This window comes from Neophocaena asiaeorientalis, unplaced genomic scaffold (assembly GCF_003031525.2).
Source record: "Neophocaena asiaeorientalis asiaeorientalis breed wild unplaced genomic scaffold, Neophocaena_asiaeorientalis_V1.1 scaffold135, whole genome shotgun sequence".
NCBI classification, from domain to species: domain Eukaryota; kingdom Metazoa; phylum Chordata; class Mammalia; order Artiodactyla; family Phocoenidae; genus Neophocaena; species Neophocaena asiaeorientalis.
Window position 1 is genome coordinate 877,902 of NW_020175190.1, and position 23,335 is coordinate 901,236.

A 23,335-nucleotide genomic window follows, 5' to 3' on the forward strand; every position below is an offset into this window, starting at 1 on the left:
TTCTAGGTTGTCCATTTTATGGGCATATAGTTGTTCACAGTAATCTCTTATGACCCTTTGTTATTTCTGTGGTGTTAGTTGTAACTTCTTTGCCATTTCTGATTTTATTGATCTGGGCCCTCTCTCTTTTTTTCTTGATGAATCTGGCTAAAGGTTTATCAATTTTGTTTACCTTTTCAAAGAAACAGCTCTTAGTTTCATCGATCATTTCTATTGTTTTCCTAGTCTCTCTACTTCATTTACTTCTGTTCTGATCTTTATGATTTCTCTCCTTGTGCTAACTCTAGGTTTTGTTTGTTCTTCTTTTTCTAGTTCATTTAGGTGTAAGCTTAGGTTGTTCCTGAGTTTTCTTGTTCCTTGAGGTAGGCTTGCATCTCAGTAAACTTTCCTTAGAATTGCTTTTGCTGCATCCCATAGATTTGGATCATTGTGTTTTCATTTGTCTTTAGGAGTTTTTTAATTTCTTTTTTGATTTCAATGATACAGTGGTTGTTTAGCAGCATTTTGTTTAGCCTCCACATGTGTGTTTATGTTTTTTTCAATTTTTTTCTTGCAGTTGATGTCTAGTCTCATAGTGTTGTGGTTGGAAAAGATGCTTGATATGATTTCAGTTTTCTTAAATTTACTGAGACGTATTTTTGGCCTAGCATGTGATCTGTCCTGGAGCATGTTCCACATGCACTTGAAAAGAATGTGTATTTTGCTGTTTGGGGATGGAAGTCCGTTAAGTTCATTTTATCTGATGTGTTGTTTAAGACCAGTGTTTCCTTATTTTCTGTCTGGATGATCTGACCAATGATGTAAGTGAGGGGTTAAAGTCCCCTAGTACTATTGTGTTACTGTCAATTTCTCCCTTTATGTCTATTAATATTTGCTTTATTACTGCTGTATTTTCTTCTTGGATTGATCTCTTGATCATTATGTAATGTCCTTCTTTGTCTCTTGTTACAGTCTCTGACTTAAAGTCTACTTTGTCTGATATAAGTATTGCTACTCCAGCTGTTTTTTGATTTCCATTTACATGGAATACCTTTCTCCATCCCCTCACTTTAAGTCTGTGTGTGCCTTCAGAACTGAAGTGAGTCTTTTGTAGGCAGCATATGTATAGTTCTTGCTTTTGTATCCATTCACACGTTCTATGTCTTTTGATTGGAGCATTTAGTCCATTTACATTTAAAGTAATTATTGATAGGTATGTACTTATTGCCATTTTGTTAATTGTTTGGGGATTGTTTTTGTAGTAACTTTTTTGTTCCTTTCTTCTTTTGTTCTCTTCCCTTGTGATTTGATGACTAGTGTTATGTTTAGGTTTCTTTCTCTTTCTTTTGTGTATATCTATTACAGAATTTCGGTTTGTGGCTACCATGAGGTTTTTATGTATAAATCTCTATATTATTATTTTAATTTGCTGTTTTAATTTCAAATGCATTTTAAAAACCCTGCATTTTACTCCCCTCCCCCCCATTTACTGTTATTGACATCATATTTTACATCTTTTGGTTTTGTGTGTCCCTTAACTACACATTTCAGATATAAATGATTTTACTACTTTTGTCTTTTAACCTTCCTGTTGTTGTGTTGGTTAGATTCTGACAGGGCAGGCTGCAGTGCTGTGGTGGTCCTGAGGCTGGTGTCTGCCCACTGGTGGGAAGGGTTGGGGTCCCGGGGATCCCAGGGCTAGTACCCGCCCACCAGGAGGTAAAGCTGGGTTCTGGGGCTTGGCTGGCTAACTGATAGGCAGAGTTGTGTCCTGGGGTCTCTGGCTGCAGGGCCCGGGATCCCAGAGCAGGTGTCCGACTACTGGTAGGTGGGGCTGGGTCCCAGGATATCCAACTACAGAGCCCTGGGTGTCCTTGAGCTGGTTTTAGCCCACTGGTATGCAGGGCCGGTTCCTAACACATTTGGCTGCAGAGTCCTAGGTGTCCTAAAGCTTGTGAGATTACCTGGTAGGTGGGGCTGCTTTCTGGGGAAGCTGGCTGAGGGGCCCAAGATGTCTCAGTGCTGGTGCCGGCCTGCTGGTGAGTGGGCTGTGTCCTGCCATGACAGGCTGCGGGGCTGCGGTGGTCTTGGGGCTTGGGTCTGCCCACTGGTGTATATGGCTGGAGCCCAGGATGTCCTGGGGCTGGTACCTGCCCACTGGTGTGTGAGTCTGGTTGAGAGGCTAGAGCCAGCTTGCTGGTGGGCAGGGCCAGAGCCCAGGGGAGTCTTGGGGCTGGTACCTGCCCACTGGTGGCTGGAGCTGGGTCCTGTGGTCTCCGGATGCAGGGCCCTGGGGTTCCCAGGGCTAGTGCCTATGCACTGGTATGTGGAACTGGGTCCTGGCCCCTCTGGTTGCTATGGGCTCAAGGGGTCTTAAGGCAGCCTGGCCGCTGGTGAGTGGGGCTGTGTCCCCACCCTGTTAGTTGCTTGGCCTGATGCATCCCAGCAGTGACCCAGCAGGGCCAGGTCAGGCACTAATAACCTAGAGGGAGGATTCCAAATGGTGCTTACCAGCACCAGCGTCCATGTGGTAGAATGAGCTCCCCCAAATGGCTGCCACCAATATTATATTAATTTATGTGATTAAAATTTAGAATAATATTACCTTCAGAAAATAAATTAAGTAACATATATATAATTTAATGCTTAAGAATTTCAGAGATTAGCTTAAGAATAAAAAGACACTTAGCTTTTTTGCTCTATAACGACAACCTGCAGAATTAAAATCAGACGCTTAGAACAGAAATCTTACCTGTTCGCTTATTTCTGTCCACATAACAATACTTTAACTCATAGTCTTGTAATAAATCATGAACTTCCTGAAAGAGACAAAACATGAACTCAATAAACACATGAATGCAGTTAGTAGATGATCCACCTGTAGCAGCCGAGCACCATTACCATCACCATCCCCCATGTAAAAAACTCTTCTATGGATCTCCATCACTTATTTAAATTAAAGGCATTCAGGCCCACCAGATATGGCACCAACCTACCTCTGCAAATACATCTTCCAATATATCCCTACACATGCCCATATTCCTGCTCAGATGAACACTCATTCTCTCGTGAGTATACCATGCACAATCCTCATTCTGAATTACGCTGATACCTCGATCTAGCATGGGGCAAACATACCACTACAGCTCCCAAACTTCATCTAGAATCACATGCTTCCTTTGAAATCCCAGCTCAAATGTTCTTCCATGAACATTTTTCCAATTCTTTTCCACAGAACATCACCCCTCCCACCACTGTGCTAACAACGGTCATACTTTATTTATGCCTCTCTTACACAAATAATAAGAAATGTTTCTACTTGTGTTCTACATACTGAGTTTCTAACAAGTGTTACACCTGTAGATGGTAATACCAGCATGTAGAAGAAATAAATATAAATTAAAACCTAATTTAGAGATCCCTGGGTATGAAAACAAGTAACAACCACCAAGGTATGGTATGTAGTCCAATTTATTTCCCCTTGGCTCCCCAAGATGTTTAAACTGGCTTTCTTGTTTGTTCAGTTTCTATTACTAATCCAGTCTGAACTTTTAAACTGTGATATCATAACTTCCATCCACCTGGGAAAATACAGTATATTTCCTCTGTATTTCTCCAAACCTTTCTGTTAAACTGATAATACTTGAGTACAAGAACTATATTTATCTGTATATTATATATATTGCTTTGAGCATACTAGGCACTCACATAAACATTAAAGTGAATATAATTTATTTTGTCACTGACTTGATATTAAGCCTTGAAAATTTTACTCATAATATACAACCGATGTAGTTATTATTTTTTAAAGGAATTGAACTATCACATAAGTGGACATTTGGACCCCAGGTAAGACAGTGGTACAGCCAACCTGTTCTATATTACAAATGAATACACTAAACAGACATAAATGCTAGGATGTTAAGTTTGCAACCTAAACTAATTAATTCAGTAATATAATAATAATTCTTATTACTAATATTTTTATAGTTAACATTCATTTAGTTTTTACTAGGTACCAGAACACTGAACTTACTCCTTTCATTAAAAAATCAGGAAACCAGAGCAGAGCAAATTCAAGTAACTTGCCAAAGCTTACACTCAGTAATTTGCTGAGTATAGATTCACCAATTGGCTTGGTTCTAGGGACAACACTCTTACCCTCTATGCTATACTGCCTTATTTCTTCCAGGATTAACTGAAATAGTATACTACCACAGTTAGTTATAAAACCAACACCACAATGTCCAAATAAGTGATCATATGGAAATGGAAAATAAGTAAGAGGACAGTTACAAGTTGAGAAACATTTTCTCTTTCAATCCAACGTAAGGGAGTGGGGGAGACTGATATAATAGGCAAAGTATAAAAATAGTGCTGGGTGAAACAAAGACAATCATCTTTGAGATAAGAAAGATAAGAAAGGTAAAGGTGATAATTTAGTATTCTTTATCAGTCATATTAGAAATGTTTTAAAATATATATACTTATCAATTGTGTAAAATATTGTTTGATGAATTACATAGTAATATGATCAACATACAGATTCGTTTATATATTACTGCTATGGTAATTTTTTGTCTTGTAAGCTTCAAAATTTTCTTGAACTTAAACAACAGTGTATTGCTCATTAAGTAAACATAACTCTCTCAGCAGTATACCATATATATTTTGCCAATCAGCTAATTTAATATTATACTTTATATAGAAGGTGACACAGTTTTGTTTGAAAGGATCCAGTGTGTGCTTTTAGTTGCACAAACTTTAATCTCTCATTTCACTAGTTAACAGCTGTCAAATGCCAGATAAAGAAAACATGATACTGCTCTTCACTTGATCAAGTCTCCGTAAACAATTGACATGTTATATTACTCATTTAGCTAACAGAACCACCTAAGTTTTCAAAGATGCATTTTGCAAGTTGGAAATTTTATTTTTAAAACACCCATATTTCTAACCACAGCTTTCCTATGTATCAGACGTGGAATACAGATTTTGCCAACTGGGAAACTTTACAAAGCTTCTTGCAAAGAAAAAAACAATTATTTTTCTCCATGCCCTGGTTGCCTTGACCCAGGCAAAAGTGGGTCACCCCTCAACTTGAGCCTCGGCAAGTTGGCCAAATTAAAAACTTAAAACCTGAAAGAGAGTCCTAACGACCATTTGCCAAAATTCTACTGTGCTCCACACCACACAAAACCAAAAGGACTAAAATTATGTCTCCCTGTTCTAATCTAGTTTTATGACACATTCAACTTACAAGCTAACTTTAAGGAATGAAGTTGCACCTTTGATGCAAATACTTTGTCCTCTGACTAGCAATATCAGTTACACATTTCTTACAGTAAGATGAGCTCATCGAAATTGGTAATTGTTAGATAGCTTTAGTAACCTATTTCCAGACCCGATTCACCATCACCCCCTGGAATTAAATGAAAAGTTTACCACATATGAAATGTTTTCTGGGGAGAGGTTTAATAGCTTTCAACTCAAAACAGTCTGTTAGTAACCCCCCAAAAGTCAAACAACCATTGTTCTAGCTGGTGTGGACTTCCTCCTGAATGAAACCCAGCCTTAGTTTTAAACTTGAATCACACTGTCTTCCAAGCCCTCTGCAGACTTATGTTCTAAAAAGGGCTTTCATAGATTAAAGCACTTTGCTTTTAAATTCCACTTTTTTGGAATGAAAAAAATATTTTTATTTATGTTCTTTTAAAATTGTAAGTGATTTGATAACACAAAAGGATTATCTGTAACATATATTATGAGGCATAATAATGAAATAAGCACCCAGGAGCTCTACACCAAACTTAAAGACTAGGACATTGGCAACACTGTTCCATCTAACTATGCCTTCCTGCACTAGCCCATCCCCCATAGCTGGGGTCCTCAGGCAGCTTTGTATCCCCAAATAATACATTGTTTTGGTTTGTTTCTGAGCTTTATAAAAATGGTATTATGCTATTTTTAATCTTCTTTGCCTTGCTTTTTATACTCAATATTATGTTTCTAAAATTCACTCATGATCCACATGGCTACTGTTCATTTATTCACTATGGTTTAACGTTCCATTCTGTGATTTTAGTATGGTTTACATATCTATTTTTCTATCAGTGAATATCTGATTTGTTTCCAGGTTGTTGCTATTTTGCTACTGTTTGCTATTAAACTACTGTCACCTTCTTGTAAATTTTACGTATCTCCTGGTGTCCCTGTGCAAAAGTTTCTGAAAGTGGGAAATTCCTGGGCTATACATACGCAAAGGATCGTCTTTACAAGAAAGGGCCAGCTTCTTTACCAGAAAGATTGTTATAGTTTACATTCCCATCGATGGTATATGGGAGTCCTTACAATGCCTGGTCTCATCAGACACTTAAGTTTTGTCAATTTAGTGGATAGAAAATCATACCTCCTTGTGCTCTTGATTTGCATTCCCTTGATTAATAAGGCAGGGCATTGTGATGGTTAGTTTTGTGTGTGAACTTGGCTCCAGAATCCAGTTCTTAAGTAATCTACGTGTTGCTGCAAAGGTATTTTCTAGATATGGTTAATATCTACAATCAGTTTACTCTAAGTGAAGGAGATCACCTTGGATAATGCAGGTGGGCCCCATCTAGTCAGCTGAAGAGCTTAAGAGAAAAATCGAGGTATTCTGGAGAAGAAATCCTGCCTCAAGACTGCAGCATCAACACCTGCCTGAGTTTCTAGCCTGCTGGTATACCTCACAGATTTTAGACTAGCCAGCCCTCACAATCAATCAATCAATTTCTCTATGTATGTATATAGTATAAATACATATTAATATAAATTTTATATATAATGTTTCTCAGAAGAACTCTGATACAGGTATTTTTCATATTTGTTTACCATTTATTTCCTCTTCTGATAAACATTTACTTATCTTTATTGCCCATTTTTCTATTGTTTATACTATTTTTTTTTTTTTTTTTTGCGGTACACGGGCCTCTCACCGCTGCAGCCTCTCCCGTCGCGGAGCACAGGCTCCAGACATGCAGGCCCAACGGCCATGGCTCACAGGCCCAGCCTCTCCACGGCATGTGGGATCCTCCCAGACCAGGGCACGAACCCGTGTCCCCGCATCGACAGGCGGACTCTCAACCACTGCGCCAACAGGGAAGCCCTATGTTTTCTTATATTGACATGTAGAATTTTTTTTTAATATTTTGGATACTAATTCCTTGTTGGGAAGCATATTATATATGTATTCCCCTAGTAAGTGGTCTGTCATTTTATTTGTGGGTACTTTTGGTAAAGAGAAGTTTTTCATTTAATGAAGCCAAATGTATCAGCTTTTTCCTTTAGAATTTCTGTTTTTTGTGCCTTAAGAAATCCTTTCCTACCCAAGGTCATACGATAGTTTGTCTTCCAAGTTTTTAAATTTTTTTCTTTCACTTATCAGTTTTTAGTCAGCTGGAGTTAGCCATATTATTCTAGCCATAATTTCCAGTACAATCTTGAATAGAAGTGATTCTGGTATTGCTCCTAATCTCAAAGGGAAATTTTTCAGTATTTCACCATGGAACATGATTGCTTTTGGTTTCTCTAGATAATCTTTAAGTTTGAGGAATTTGTATTCTATTCCTGTTTGCTATGAGTTTTTATTATGAATGGGTGTTAAATGTTATCAAATGCTTTTTCTGCATCTACTGAGATGACTTAAGTCCCATCTTCATGCCAGTGATCTCCAAATTTTTATCTCCGCCTCAAATTTCTCTCCCGGGCTCCACACCTGTACAAGCTATTGCTTGCTCAGAACTGCATTTGAATGTTACACACCAGATAATACTGTTTTGGGCCCAACACAAGGCCCATCATATGATACATTTCGTGGTACTGGCTGAGTAAATGCAGTGTCAATTTTAACTTGGCTAAATTTTTAACAGCTTTCAATACAGCTGTTTTGCTGGAAAGTTCTTTTGAATACCTACTCTTTGCCAGGGGAATATTTTGACTTGGCTTAAAAAAAAATTTAGTAAACTTTCAGCTTTTTTATTAGCAGTATAATAATTTATTGAATGTTTACTTTCTCTCAGGCCCTTTATTGAAATAACTTTGTTTAACCCTAACAAACCCATGATATGGATTTTAAAGCTGGATGTTATTATCGATTTTAAAGCCGAGGATATTGAGGCCTAGAGAAGGGACTTGTATAGACAGTATGTAACGAATCTGGGATTCAAACCCAGGTTGACAGACCTTAGAGCAAACACAATGAATACTATATCTTAAGTATCATCAATACGAAAATAAAACCTATGAACTATTCATTTCCATCGCATTCCTAATGCTTACTGCATCACTGACCTCCTAACCTTAAGACAGAGATCAGGCTAAGAACAAAGTTTGGGAGATAAAAACAACATAATTTTACTTTTTGACAGCTAGAAATCTGAAAGCATCACTCCCTTGTTTAAATATTTCAATGGATCCTCATTTACCTTAAAAAAAAATCCAAACTTCCTTAAATGTCTTACAATCATCTGGTCCTACTTAATGTGCTAGCCTTATATTGAATCACTACCCCTCTCAAACTCTACACCTTAGCCACAATGCCCTAACTCTTGGCCATGCTTTTTCTTTTTTTTAGGACTTGATATATCTTGTTACTACCACTCTGAATATTCCTCACGTCTCCCTTTCTCTCCCTTCCCCTAGTTAATTTCTCTCTCCCTGGTTTTCAGCTTAAATGAGTTTCTCTAAGAAGCCTTTCTGAATCTCTCAGGTGTGGAGTAGGTATCTTTCTTTTGTGCTCCCATAGCATTTTTTACTTTTTCCATCGCAACACTTATAGCACCTATCATCCGTATTTTAACTGCTTATATCTGTATCTTCATTAGATTGTAGGCTTATTGATAGCAAATAGCATGTATCTGGCCTTGTTCGTAAAAAAGTCTCCAACGTTTGGCAAAAACCAGACCTTGAATATTTGTTAAGTGCATGAATATTTGTTTCTACATATTACCTTTAGCAACTCCAATACAGTATTTTTTCTAAGATTATTTTACAATCTGAACATAAACCAATACGTTTAAACTGCTCAAAAAGAAAAAAACAATTACTCTCTTTACACTAACCTAATACATAACTCACTTCTTCTTTAAAAGAAAATATTTACATACCTCAAATTAATGAATATTATATATCTAGCAGTAAGAGGTTCTCCTTGAGCAGTTCTTGCTTATAGATATCCCCAGGAGATATATTTACATAACCATGTCTCCCAAAGAATAATCCTACAGAAATCACCATCTCCTTTTCTCTGACACAAATGTTTTTTCTTTCCAATAACACCCGGATGTAATACTGTATTCGTTTTCCATTGCTGTGCAACAAATTAAATTGCTTAAAACAATCCCCCCCCCAAAAAAAAAAACAATCCCCATTTATTATCTCTCAGTTTTATAGGTCAAAAGTTCTGGCAGGCTCAAATGCATTCTCTGCTTAGGGTCTCTCAAGGCCTAAAATCAAGGGCTGAGGCAGGCTGGGCTCTTATCTGGAGGCTCTAAGAAAGAATGCAGTTCCACTCATTAAGGCAGTTAGCAGAATTCAGTTTCTTGCAATTGTAGAACTGAAGTCCCCATTTTCTCGCTGGCTGTCAGCTGGGGACCACACTCAGCATCTAGAGACTGCTCTAAAATCCTTGTATGTGGCCCCCCTGCATCTTCAGACCCAGCAACAGTGCATCAAACCCTTCTTGTGCTTCAGATCATCTGACTTCTCCCTCTGCTACTAGCTGGAGAAAACGCTCTGCTTTTAAAGGGCTAGTATGATGAGATATGGCTCACTGGGATAATCTCCCTTTTGATACCCCTAAGTCAACTGAGTAGTAACCTTAATTATATCTGCAAACATCCCCTTCTGTCATGTAATGTAACAATCACACATGTGATACCTTATCACATTCACAGTTCCATGGATTAGAAATCTTGGGGGGCCATTTCTAAATTCTGCCTGCCACGACACCACTAATAATAGATATCACTTACTGTACCCTTACACGTATTTTACACAAAATATCTTATTTCATACCACAGGTTTCAGAGCTCAAGCAAGGGGAGGAGGACATCTGCCCAGAAGGAAACCCCAGCACAGAGAGTCAGAACTCAGGCAAGGTGAGGAAGCCTTCTGGCCAGTGGAACAGCCCAGTACAGAAGGATGGAGCTTATATTGGATGAGGTGGGTGTCTGCATGCGGGAGGGCACAGTCACCTGCAGGGGTGATGGGAGATGGATCACTTAAAGAAGGGCTGTTCAAATAAGTAAATATATTAAGGACAATGAACACCGGGATTCTCACTGTCAGAAAAAAAAAAAGAAAAGTAACAAACACGGAATGGGAGAAAACTAGAAAGAACTCTACAGAGTTAGACTGCAATGTGATATATCAGTGTGAACTCATTCCTTTCAATAGACAGACAGATAGAGGTGTAAATATATGTGTGTACACACATACATACACTCATATATTCTCTAGCTCTGCCTACTAAGAGGAACGGACAGCAGTGATATCTCGATGGCAATGAGTACATCTAGTTCCCAGATCTTGGCTTCTTAATAGCATTTTCCCCTAAAAGAAACTAGGCTTTATAAGAGTCATCTAGGGCTGCCATAACAAAATATCATAGACAACAGAAACTTAATTTTCTCACAGTTCTGGAAGTTAGAATTCCAAGATCAAGGTTCTAATTGATCTGGCTTCTGCTGAGATCTCTCTTCCTGGCTTGTAGATGGCCACCTTCACCCTATGCCCTCACATGGCCTTTCCTTGGTGCTTGCATACATCGGGGTTGGGCTGGGGGTGAGGCACACAGCAGAAAGAGAGCTCTCTGGTGTCTTTTCTTCAATGACAATAATCCTATCAGATCAGGGACCCACCCTGATGACTTCCTTTAAATTTAATTACTTCCATAGAGACCCCCGGCCACACTGGGGGTTAGGGCTTCAACATATGAATTTGGGGGAAAACAAGCATTCAGTCTCTCATGAAATGGATGATTCAAGAGCTAAAGCACAGAAAGTAAAACAGAAGCTGCAACAGCGTATTGTGTCAAAAGCAAAGGGAAGTGCTCAGTGAATGACAGGGACATGTCAAAAGTACACAGGACCAGTAGACAAAATATAGAAGCAACCTAAGTGTCCATCAAAAGATGAATGGATAGGGCTTCCCTGGTGGCGCAGTGGTTGAGAGTCCGCCTGCCGATGCAGGGGATGTGGGTTCGTGCCCCGGTCTGGGAAGATCCCACATGCCGCGGAGCGGCTGGGCCCGTGAGCCATGGCCGCTGAGCCTGCGCATCCGGAGCCTGTGCTCCCCAACGGGAGAGGCCACAACAGTGAGAGGCCCGCGTACAGCAAGAAAAAAAAAAAGATGAATGGATAAAAAAGATGCGGTGTGTGTATATATATACAATGGAGTATTAGCCATAAAAAATAATGAAATTTTGCCACCTGCAACAACATGGTTGGACCTGAAGGGTATTATGCAGAGTGAAATAAGTCAGAGAAAGGCAAATTCTGTATGTTATCACTTACATGTGGAATCTAAAACATACAACAAAATATGAATATAACAAAACAGAAACAGACTCACTGATATAGAGAACAAACTAGAGATTACCAGTGGGGAGAGGGACACAGGAAAGGGCACAATAGGGGTAGGGGATGAAGAGGTACAAAGTACTATGGAAAAAATATATAAGGATATAATATATGACACAGGAGAATATAGCCAATTTTTTTTTTTTTTTTTTTTTTTTTTGTGGTACATGGGCCTCTCACTGATGTGACCTCTCCCGTTGCGGAGCACAGGCCCCGGACGCGTAGGCCTAGCGGCCACGGCTCACAGGCCCAGCCGCTCCGTGGCATGTGAGATCTTCCCGGACCGGGGCACGAACCCGCGTCCCCTGCATCGGCAGGTGGACTCTCAACCACTATGCCACCAGGGAAGCCCGCCAATATTTTATAATAACTTTAAATGGAGTATAATCTGTAAAAATATTGAATGACTATGTTGTACCCTTGAAACTAACATAACATTGTAAATCAACTATACTTTAATTTAAAAAAAAAAGACCTTTCCCTTAAGTGTGTGCTAGAATTAGTGACTTGTTTCTAAAGAACAGTGAATGGGAAAAATAGTATCTTTACAGAGGAGTGATGTGGCAGACATCATCTTAAGGAAATGATCAAGGTTAACATCACCAGTGAAAGTCATATTGATGTCATGTACCCCATGAAACGACATGATCAGAAGTGGACTTTGCCTCTGTGGAATTCTTCCCAAAATTCCATAACCCTAATCTCCCATGAGAAAAACATCATACAAACCCGAGGGGTGTTCTAAAAATGTTCTGACCAAACTATCAAGATCATGAAAGACAAGTAAAGACTGAGAAACTGATGCAGAATGGAAATTGAGGAGATGAGATGTGGTAACTAAATGCAATGTGGTACCCTGGACTGGATCCTGGAACAGGAAAAGGACATAAGTGAAAAAAACAAATCAAATCCAAAGTCTACAGTTCCGTTAATAATAATGTACCAATGTAATCTCTTAGTCTTGACTAGTGTACCTTGGTTACAAGATTTAACATTAGGGGAAACTGGGTAAAGAATATATAGGAACTCTATGTACTCTCTTTGTAACTTCTTTTGTAAATCTAAAATTATTCCAAAACAAAAAGTTTATTTAAAAAGAGGACATAGGAGCCAGCTTAAAGAAGCTCCCACTGTCCAAACGTAAAACAATTAAAGCATCAAGGTAAGTAATGATAGTAATGGAGCATAAACCGTTGAACAACATAGGAAACCAAGAGTTTACTTTTGATACAAAATTATAAATCAATAAATTGAACACTAGAAAGGGAATACAGGCATACTTCAGAGACATTGTGAGTTTGGTTCCAGGCCACTGCAATAAAGTGAATATCAAAATAAAGTGAGTCACACAAATTTTTTGGTTTCCCAGTGCATATGAAAGTTATGCTTATACTATAGTATATTAAGTGTGCAGTAGCTTTATGTCTAAAACAAGTACATACCTTAATTAAAAAATACTTTATTGCTAAAAAATTGCTATCCGTCATCTGAGTTGTCAGCACATCATACTCTTTTTGCAACAGTAACAAAGATCACTGATCACAGATCACCGTAACAAATATAATAATAATGAACAAGTTGGAAATATTGTGAGAATTACCGAAATGTGACACAGAGACATGAAGTGAGCAAATGCTGTTGGAAAAATGGTGCCGACAGACTTGTTTGATGCAGGGTTGCCACCAACTTTCAATTTGTAAAAAAGGCAATATCTGTGACAAGCAAATAAAGAAAAGCACACTAAAATGAGGTATGCCTGTAGAATATTTATACAGTCTTAACTAAAGTATCTCCTCTCAAAAATCCTTATCAATTACAAAGGGAAAAACTTTGCTTATAGAAGCCTGGCAGATACCACTTTAATAAAAGTCAATCAGAGGGATCAAAGTTAACTTTATCAGCAATGGGACAAATCTAAAACGTGCATCACCCTGTGATATTCCTGCCAAGGTTACCTAACTTGAGTCTAATTATGCAGAACTAATCCAATTATATAGAATGTCCAAATTGAAGGACACTCTATAAAGTAACTGGCCTGTAATCTTCAAAAGGGTCAAGGCTGGAAAAGACAAGTTATTCCAGACTGAAGACTAAAAAGACACAACAACTAAGTGCAATATATGATTCTGAACTGGATCCTTTCACTATAAAAGATATGAATGGGAAAACTGGCAAAACTTAAATGCGATCTGTAGATTTGATGGTAGTATTTTGAGTTTGATGGTAGTGATGTGTTTATGCTAGAGAAGGTCCATATTTGTAGCAAATACACAGTAAAGTACTCAGGTTGATAGAGAGTAGGTCAGTGCTCACTCTCAAACAGTTTAGGGGAAAAAAGTTCTTTGTACAGTACTTACGACCTTTCTGTAAGTTTGTGATTATTTCAAAATTTAAAATTTCCCAGATTCACATGTTCTTGTTTATTGCCATTACTTCTACTCTAGATCAGGATGTAAAAAACGAACAAGGTATAAACTCAGAGAGAAGGAGACTGATCTGAAGTCAAAAGCCAGCAGCTGAACTTGAGGGTAACAAGATCCAAAGTTCAGGAAATAAAGGCAAGCTGGGAACTAGAAGCAGATAATCACTGTAGTGGGTTAAAGAAAGATATAAAAACGGATTAGCCGGGGCAAAGCGGATAGGGTGGGGCGGGCTGGAGCTGGGTGAAAGGGGATGGCAGGAGAAGAGGCAAAGAATATGCATGCAAATACAGGCTCAAACAAATACAGTGAATTCTAATGCTATCTCGGCATTCAGGTGGTAACAAAAGTTTAACAGAAACCTTCAAATTCACAAAGAAAATGTACAAGCGTAGGACGAAGGAAATCTAAAGATAATGAGAGTAAATAAGCACAAAATTAAGCATCAAATGCCTAGAAAACAAGTTGAGAGATTCACAGTAAGTTAGAGACTCAGAAATCGAAAAAGGGAAACTTTTCATAGCAATAAATACTTATTGTGAATAGTCCTGATATGTTTTAAAGAGACACCTTCTTTACATTAACCTTGGTTTTTTTTTTTGCGGTACGCGGGCCTCTCACTGTTGTGGCCTCCCCCGTTGCAGAGCACAGGCTCTGGACGTGCAGGCTCAGCGGCCATGGCTCACGGGCCCAGCCACTCCCACAGCATGTGGGATCTTCCCAGACAGGGGCACGAACTCCTGTCCCCTGCATCAGCAGGCAGACTCTCAACCACTGTGCCACCAGGGAAGCCCTATATTAACCTTTGTATCAACAAATACTCATTGTGAATAGTCTTGATATGTTTTAAAGTGACATTCTTTATATCAACCTTTGTAACAACACACGTTAAGTGAGAAACATTACACTGTAATATCTTGGACTCTAAGAAAAAGAATTCTGTACATCCACCCTGTGTCAGGCACAACAGGTAAAGTGTTAGTAATACTGGGTGACCAGAGAACAATGAGCTTTTACATCAAACGTAAAGTGACACAGGTGACTTTCTTAGAAAGAAAATTAAGAAGTCTGATTTATTTTCTTGCCCAGAGGATCATCCCACATATGCATAAATGTGGCCCACAGAAGTTTCTGCTGAAAACTCTTCTCAAGAAGCAGCTTTGGACCCGTTTAAATGGTCCATACTCAGGTGAAGCCCCAAACACATAATCAAAATTACACTGGCGTGGAAAGGTGCTTCTCAGTTTAGGTCTAAAACCTCCCAGAGTGAGATCAGGGGTAAATTACAAGAGATCCACAACCCCTTGAAATTACATGCAAGTTTCTGTGTGCCAGAAGTACAGCATTTTAGAACAAATAGGTGGGTCATCTCCTTCTGTTTTAAACTTCCCTTGGAACAGTGTATCAGGTTCTAGGTTAAACACTGGTGACACAAAGGTAAATATTACATAATCCCTGTCCTTTGAAACACAATATAGAGTGTATGCAGGGGAATTACAATCATAATACAGTGTGGGATAAGAATATAAACTTCGGAATAAAAAAGACATTAGCTTTTCTCCACTCTACTACTACTAAGCTGAATGACTTTGGGCAAAATGCTTGACATTAATTTTGCATCTGTGTTTCCCTATCAGTAAAACGAGAATAAAAAAATCTGATCTCACAGCCTTGAAAAAAGGATTAAATATAATGTAAATGAAGCTCGGTGCCTGGCAACAGTAGGCATCTAATAAACAAAGGTTATTATTGTTATTATAGAAAATTATTGTTATTATAGAATTTGCTCTGGCTGAGGGATTACAAGGAGATCTCAACTAGACTACCATACTCGATTTCGGGCGCCACATTCTAAGAGATGCAATGACAAAATGATAGTGGTGTGCGTTCAGAGAAAAATAAACAAGATGGTGAGGAAACTCAGACTCATGTCCTAAATGTAGTGGTTTGAAGGAGGTGAAGTTATAAGTTAAAAAAGAGAATACCATAATTTCTCTATACTACTAGAGGGGAGAAGTTGGATCAAGAAATCAAAATTTCAGGGAAATAAATTTTACATATTTAAATAAGACATTTATAACAAAAGCTGTCTGAAGATGGAGTAGGATACCTTACAAAACAGTGATTTCTTTGAAACTAAAGGTGTTAAAAATGTGCTACCATGTGCTTAGGACTCTGTAAATTGTGTTCATGTCTTAAGCAAAAGGGTTGGATAAAATGTCTTCTACCATCCTTTCAATAATAAAATTTCATGTTTTTTAAATTAAAATTCTGTATTATTTAGGATAGTACTGGTTGGTAATAACATAAGACCCAACTTGAAATAAATGAAAAATAAAGGGAAGTTAGGGTCTTGCATAACTAAGAAATGCAAAGGTAGGTCAGGCTTCATATATAGTTTGATCAGGGCTCTAGCTCAGCCTCTATTTTTCCTCCCTCCCTCCCTCCCTTCCTCCCTCCCTTCCTTTCTTCCTTTCTTCCTTTCTTTCTTTCCAGGTCAATCCTCCTTTGGATGTCTGCTCTGTCCTCAGAATGTCAGCTACAATCTGAGCAATGTGTCTCTGCATTCATATCCCGTAGGAAGAAAGAATTACCTTAACAACCAAAGTCCTAAGCTTCTTTACTATACTAGGCTGAAATAATCATTGTGGCCAAGGGACTACCATGTGCTGACTGGCTTACACCCAGGTTATTGCCCATCCTTTAACCAATTCCAATGGCAAAAGAGAAGAATTCTGTTTGTTGGTTTATGTCACTTCTACAAATAGGGACAGAAAGCAAATCCACTCAAACCATGCAGTCCCTAAATAATGGAGGGTAGGTCCTCAAAGGAAAATCTGGGTGCTACTAGGAAAGACAAGAGGAAGAACGGAGACTGAGTAGGCAACAGCATCAGGGTCTCAGCCAGAAACAGATGGCACACTCAAAGACTAAGTAACTGGAGAGAATTTTTTAAAGAGACTATCTACAAAAGTTTACAGAAAGCCCATGGTTAGCAACAGTCAGTCCCCTACAATCCCTAGGCCTAATAAAGGCAAGGGGAATGATTACAACAACCCAGACAGCTTAGTTGCATGGAGGGTTCCATTGGAAAGAAACTGTGACCTTTGAAAGAGGAAACAGCCAAGCCACAGTAACCTCACGGAGATGGAGTTGGGTGAATAAATGCCCCAATCTCTCTCTCCTCTGCCCTTTGATCTCCCACCAGTGGCTCTGGCCAAATGCAATCAGAAATCAGAGAATAAGAGAGCGCTGTTAGTGCTTTTCACAGTACGGTCGGCCTCCGAGGACACAGAGCAGGTAAGAAGAGTGGAGAAATGTCTGGAGGAAAAAAATGGAAGATATTCAGTATAGCAACCAGAGACAATCCTCTGCAGAAAATCATGAGCCAAAGCAGCTAATACAGACAAGCGTTCTAGGGGGTCTGATGCCCCCACTTCTCACTCAGGGCCCCTCGATGCACACTATCACCTGCGACTGAGCCGACTGCCTCTTAGGCAAACGAAGTAAAAACAGAGCCAGGGTTTCTAATAAGCAATTATAGATATTTCAACGTATAGATGATTTTGTTTTCTTTATTTATGTCTTAACGTTCTTTCATCAGCCTGTCTCTGCTGGGCTAAGCAGAGCCAAGCATAAAGCTTTTTGCCCACAGATGAGAGATGAGCCCTGGAGACCCTAAGGGTCACTGGCTATAAGGTAGGGAGGCGTCTTTGGACTGTTTAACACTCAGCATTGTGATGCAAACCACAAAATACTCCTCTTCTCAAATGTGTTTTCAGAGCAAGAACAAGCCTTGCTGAAACACTTTTTAAAGAATCTCTGCCAAGACTAGAAATTAGCTGAGCCGGTGGTGTCCCAGAAATGTAGAAATATATTCCTTTAGCAGCTTTCAGTGTTCTTGTTACACTGGGAATAGGATAATACAATACACAGAAGAGACATAGAACTCGTAAGTCAATTCTGATTAATTACACTAAAAAAGAAAACATAATAGATAACTTTTAAGTAGTACAAACTACTACACTAAGAAAAGTAACTTTTGGAAGTAAAATGACATTCTCAATAAGAAAAAGAATGATTTCATAACGCAAAAACATCTCAGTACTGTCAGTTTAAAAAAGAGGCAATAATTACTGAATATACTGTTAGAGAAAACAAATCATGTATATTTTTAAATCCCACAGTTAAAGAACACAAAGCATGTGAGAAAATTCTATTGGTTTTTGAATAACAAAAGAAAAATGGGAATAAATAGACTTTAAAAGGAAAATCAACCAGAGTTTCCTACATTTGGTGGTTTGTTATTCTAAAAAGTGCTATGCTTTCAAATGGGCCTCTATGAATTAACCATCAAGCTTCTCAACTAACTACCCTAATAGAGTACTTTGAAATGAAAGTTAATAATACCCAAAGTGAGACGACAGAATGTTTCTTCTATTTAACCCTAAGCACTTCACATTTTCTTCTAATTACACAATAAAATCTCTTTCAGATTTTAAAATAACTACAACAAAAACAAAATACAGGTACATGCATACGATATGTAAAAAAACAACTGAGTGAACTCAAACAATATAGTAAATAAATGTCACTATTTCTCCAATTTGAAACCCCAGTAGCAATGCTACTGAAACAGATCAAGTTAACCATAAAATATAAACAATTTATAGAAATACAATTAAAAACCACATATTAGGGCATTACCTTAAGTAATCAAAATTCTAAAGTCAGAGTTGCAAAAGACTATTCACACATATAGACACACATATACACAATAGCTACAATGAATAAGAACCAGTGTTCACAGCATTGTAATTATTCACTATAAATAATTCTAATAATTATTATAAATATTATTCATGATAAATTAATCACTATAACAACATTCCAAAACACTAACAAAGACAAATACCAAATCACAGTGGCATGAAGTACTCAGGGATGGAGGTAGCTTTAAAAAACTAGAGTAGAATCCAATGTAGAATCAATAAAAAATGAGACTAGAAATGTAGGCAGGGGCCAAGTCACAAAAGGCCTAGAGTCTAGGGCTTCCCTGGTGGCACAGTGGCTGAGAGTCCGCCTGCCGATGCAGGGGACGTGGGTTCGTGCCCCGGTCTGGGAAGATCCCACATGCAGCAGAGCGGCTGGGCCCGTGACCATGGCTGCTGAGCCTGCACGTCCGGAGCCTGTGCTCCGCAATGGGAGAGGCCACAACAGTGAGAGGCCCGCGTACCGCAAAAAAAAAAAAAAAAAAGCCTCGAGTCTTAGAATTCTATCCTAGTACGTCATGCTTCTCAAGTGGGGTCTGAGTACTCCATGGTAATACAGGAGTATGGAAAATCATAGGATAATTGTGGCGCATCTTCCATAAGTGTCAAGTTTATGTAAAAAATTTGGAGGGAAGTTAAATGAGTTTGTCACTGTTTTTATATTAAATCCAATTTTCCTAGAACATAAAATTAATCTGAAATTTTCAGGCAGAACATGAAGCTTCAAAGCAATTTCACTCTTGCCGTAGGCTAATTCAGGTTCACTATTCCTTACAATTTGAGAAGGGACAAATGAGGGAGAATTTGAGGGAAAGTTTGAGAAGCAGTGCTGGGAATGTGGAGCCAAAGATTTTTGTTCTTGTTGTTTTCTCTTGTTTTGAATAGGGGAATGATATCAGATTTGTGCTTTGGGAAGCTCTCTCAGGGAAACAGTAAGCAGGATGGGCTAAAAAGTAAGAGACAGCACAATAATGAGGGTAAGTGACAAGCAGAAAGGTTGTAACTGTGCAAGAGATGAAAAGGATATGAACCAGAGTTGAAGCTACGAGAACACAGAGGGCTGGGAGGATTCCGGAAAGCACACGATGATCACCAGACAGCGCCTGACAGACGCCACAGTAACTATTCTTTTGAGAACTTATTAGTATAAAGGCGTTCATTTTTTTATAGTATTTCTACTACTGTAAGGTATTTGACATTTGTACCTTTAAAAGCTCCCACTTAAAAATAATACCTTCATGAGAGAGTGGCATGGATATATATACACCACCAAATGTAAAATAGATAGCTAGTGGGAAGCAGCCGCATAGCACAGGGAGATCAGCTCAGTGCTTTGTGACCACCTAGAGGGGTGGGATAGGGATGGTGGGAGGGAGGGAGACGCAAGAGGGAGGAGATATGGGAACATATGTATATGCATCGCTGATTCACTTTGTTATACAGCAGAAACTAACACACCACTGTAAAGCAATTATACTCCAATAAAGATGTTAAAAAAAAAAACAATACCTTTAGTGTGCCTTCTAATTATAGAAAGTGTAAAGTTGTGGGATGCTCTTTGGTATATGCTGTTATACCAAAAATTAAACAAAATATGAGTAAGACTTATAGAAACTATGTTTAATAAGGAGAACACCCAAGGTTTAAAAATGTTAAGAAAAAATTATTGGGTTCCTACTGATCAATCATCAACATAGCTTTTCTAGAAACATAACTATACAGTTTGAGAACCAGAGTTAGGAATGACTTTGATGCTTAATGTGATATTCCAGAATAAATGAACACAGACTCTTCTAGAAAAGAACAAGAATTTGGGTATTTAAAATATCTGATTACTTAGAAACTGAACAAAAAGTAGTAACTTTTTTTTTTTTTTTTTTAACCATGTTAGTCACTTCATAAGGAGGAAACAGGAGTTTATCCAGCTGATACTGGCTAAAAGATACAAAATAAGATTAAACTTAATTCTTCACCAGTAAGTTGACAGTAAAATGAAGCCACTAGGTAAAAACAGAATTATAATTGTTAAGGTAAATAAAAGATAAAACAAACAAAAAATCCTAGCAGAACATATTCAAGAAAATATTACAACTTGAGAAGTAGATCAAGTAAATATTAATTTTATTGGAATAATAAAAATAGCAACTCAGTTTAAATAATCTGAAGAAAAGAGTGTCTTTTAATTGCTTTTAGAAATTAGCATACTTCGGTCTATTCTACTTATTCGTGTAACACAGACCATTGATATTTATAATATGATTGTGATCAGAAAACTTAGGAAAGGTACAAGCACTGAAGACAATAGAGAAAAGAAAAACACTACTCAAACAAATGTTGTCTGTAATCAAACACTGATCTGTTTAAATTTTAAAACTATATTATCAGAAATATTTAAAATAATAGTTTGTTATGGAAATCATCATAGAAAAAAACAAAGGCTAGGACAAGTCTGGAAACTAGTCTCTAGGTCCTAACAACTTTTAGTTATTTATTTTTTGCTTATAGACGAAACTCTTCAGCTCTCAAAAAGCATGGCATAAAAATTTAAGATACTTTACTTGGCAGTAAAAGACCCAACTAGACATACAGATCTTAAACCAATTTTATTTGATAGTTTATGCTTGCTACCTTACAGGAAACTCCTAAAATTTAGGTGAAACATAAATTCATAACAGAGAAAGAATATCTCAAAATTACAAATCAGTATAACTCTCATAAAACCTCTCTCCATCACTAGCAACAGGTAATTAACTGTTCCTTTTATTAGACTCTTTAATATATTTTTTCAAGTCTCTTGAGAAGGGAGATGAGAAAGATACCAACACCAAAGGAAGAACAGACAGAACTATCTAAAATTTTTGGTCCAAATATTTTGAAAATTAATGCAAAGAAATGTGATAACAAAAATAGTTGACATTCTACAAAGGAAATTAAGACACTTCTCCACCTCTCTTCCAGATGATCTACACACATAGTTGCTATTTCTTCAATTTTTTTTTTTAATTCCATCTGCCTTTTCCAAGCCTCCCTCTTTCTGTGCTCACTTGCTGTCCTATACTTGCGTGGGCACGGGAAAGTTGCTTCTATGAAATCAGTCCAATGCAGGTGTCCTTATAGCATTACAAAACATCACCTGCCTGAGGGGAAGCAGACAACCATGGGAAGAGTTGAAAGAGGGATGAGTTGTACAAACACTGACAGAGACTTTTTTACATTGTTTTTGAAACAAAATGGCCCTTCATGTTTATGGGTTATAAGGTTACATGCTCACATTTATTGTGAGTGGCTATGTAAGGTCTAATTACATAGTAATGAGGCATTGGTCTCAATATTTAACGGATCTAATGGAAGAACCGCTGCAGTTATCAACAGGCAGCTCCCCTGCAATTCCATGCATCCCACTACAGGAGGAACTACACGAAGAGCCCCAAATCTGCAACCACCAGGACAGACCACCCTCCCCATCCCCACAAAATATAGAAATTCCAATTAAATGTGAAAGATACGTGAACACCTAGACAAGAAAGCCTTAATAGTCAAAGAAATACGATTTTTTTTGGTAAAAAAAAATACATACGCACAGGAAAAGAAAGATAATACTCCACGTTAACAATGGTTATCTTTAAGTATCAAAAATACAGGTGATTTCTATTCCTCCCTTTGCGCTTCTCTGTGTTTTCTAGCTTTCCTACAATGAGCACGTAACTTTGGTAATCAAGGAGGAAAAAAAAAAAAGTCAAATAGATGCAGAGCTTAAAGCAACAGTTAATCTGGATCAAAGACAGAGTATCCTATCTTTAAGCCTCCTCGGAGTCACTAAGGAACTAATCCTCCAGTACTCGGCAGGGAGAAGACGGCTGCAAGGCTCCCCAAACCGCAGCGATAACCTCTCTATTCCAGGGTCTTAGCAAACTGAGGGGACAGAGTTGTTTCATACAAACTTGGTCAAGTGCTCCTGCAACAGCAAAACTCACTCCCAGCTTTCCCATGACCCCGCCCCCCAAGGCACACCCAAGTCGCGAGGACCCCGTTGAGACGCTGCGCCAGTCTCAGGGTGCTCCCGAAGACTTGTCCCCCACCCCCAAGCTGTGCTCCGCAGCTCACCTCCGCTCTCCTTCACTTACTTCCCCGACCCCCTTCCCCCAGTACACCACCCTGGGCCATCAGGGGAAGGAAGGAACCAGCCGAACTTAAGAGACAACGCTCCAGATTCCCGTGACCTTGGACAAGCTCATTCGCCTCTCCGAGCCTCAGTTTCCTAATGTGCCTCCTTCGCGGGATGACCGCGGACTCACTAAACCCCGGGGGCTCTGCAAAAGCCAAGGACCGTTCTCGTAACTCTGCACGACCCCCTCCTCCCCCGGACCGCTTCCAGGCGCCGGGCACCAGCCTGGACACCGGGGGATGCGGGGGGGTGGGGGGAGGGCGTGGGCAGCTTCTCTCTAAAGCTCCTGCCCCGTAGCCCCCGGGACGCGTCGCCTCGCAGCCCGTCCCCACACCTGGCAGTTGCTGTCCTGGGGCAGGTTTTTCACCATGATTTTCTTTTCTT

General features: G+C 38.8%; 1 protein-coding gene across 3 annotated transcripts in view; it reads right to left on the bottom strand.

Moving 5' to 3' along the window:
• Positions 1-23,322, bottom strand: part of RAVER2 (ribonucleoprotein, PTB binding 2) — a 104,071-nt gene extending 80,749 nt beyond the window's left edge. For all 3 annotated transcript variants that reach the window (XM_024764752.1, XM_024764751.1, XM_024764750.1), the window contains exons 1-2: positions 23,286-23,322; positions 2,732-2,798 (exon numbers count right to left, since the gene is read on the bottom strand). In XM_024764752.1, coding sequence (XP_024620520.1) covers positions 2,732-2,798; positions 23,286-23,321 — 103 coding nt within the window. In that variant the 5' untranslated portion in view covers position 23,322. The remainder of the gene's footprint in view (positions 1-2,731; positions 2,799-23,285) is intronic.
• Positions 23,323-23,335: the final 13 nt, after the last annotated feature.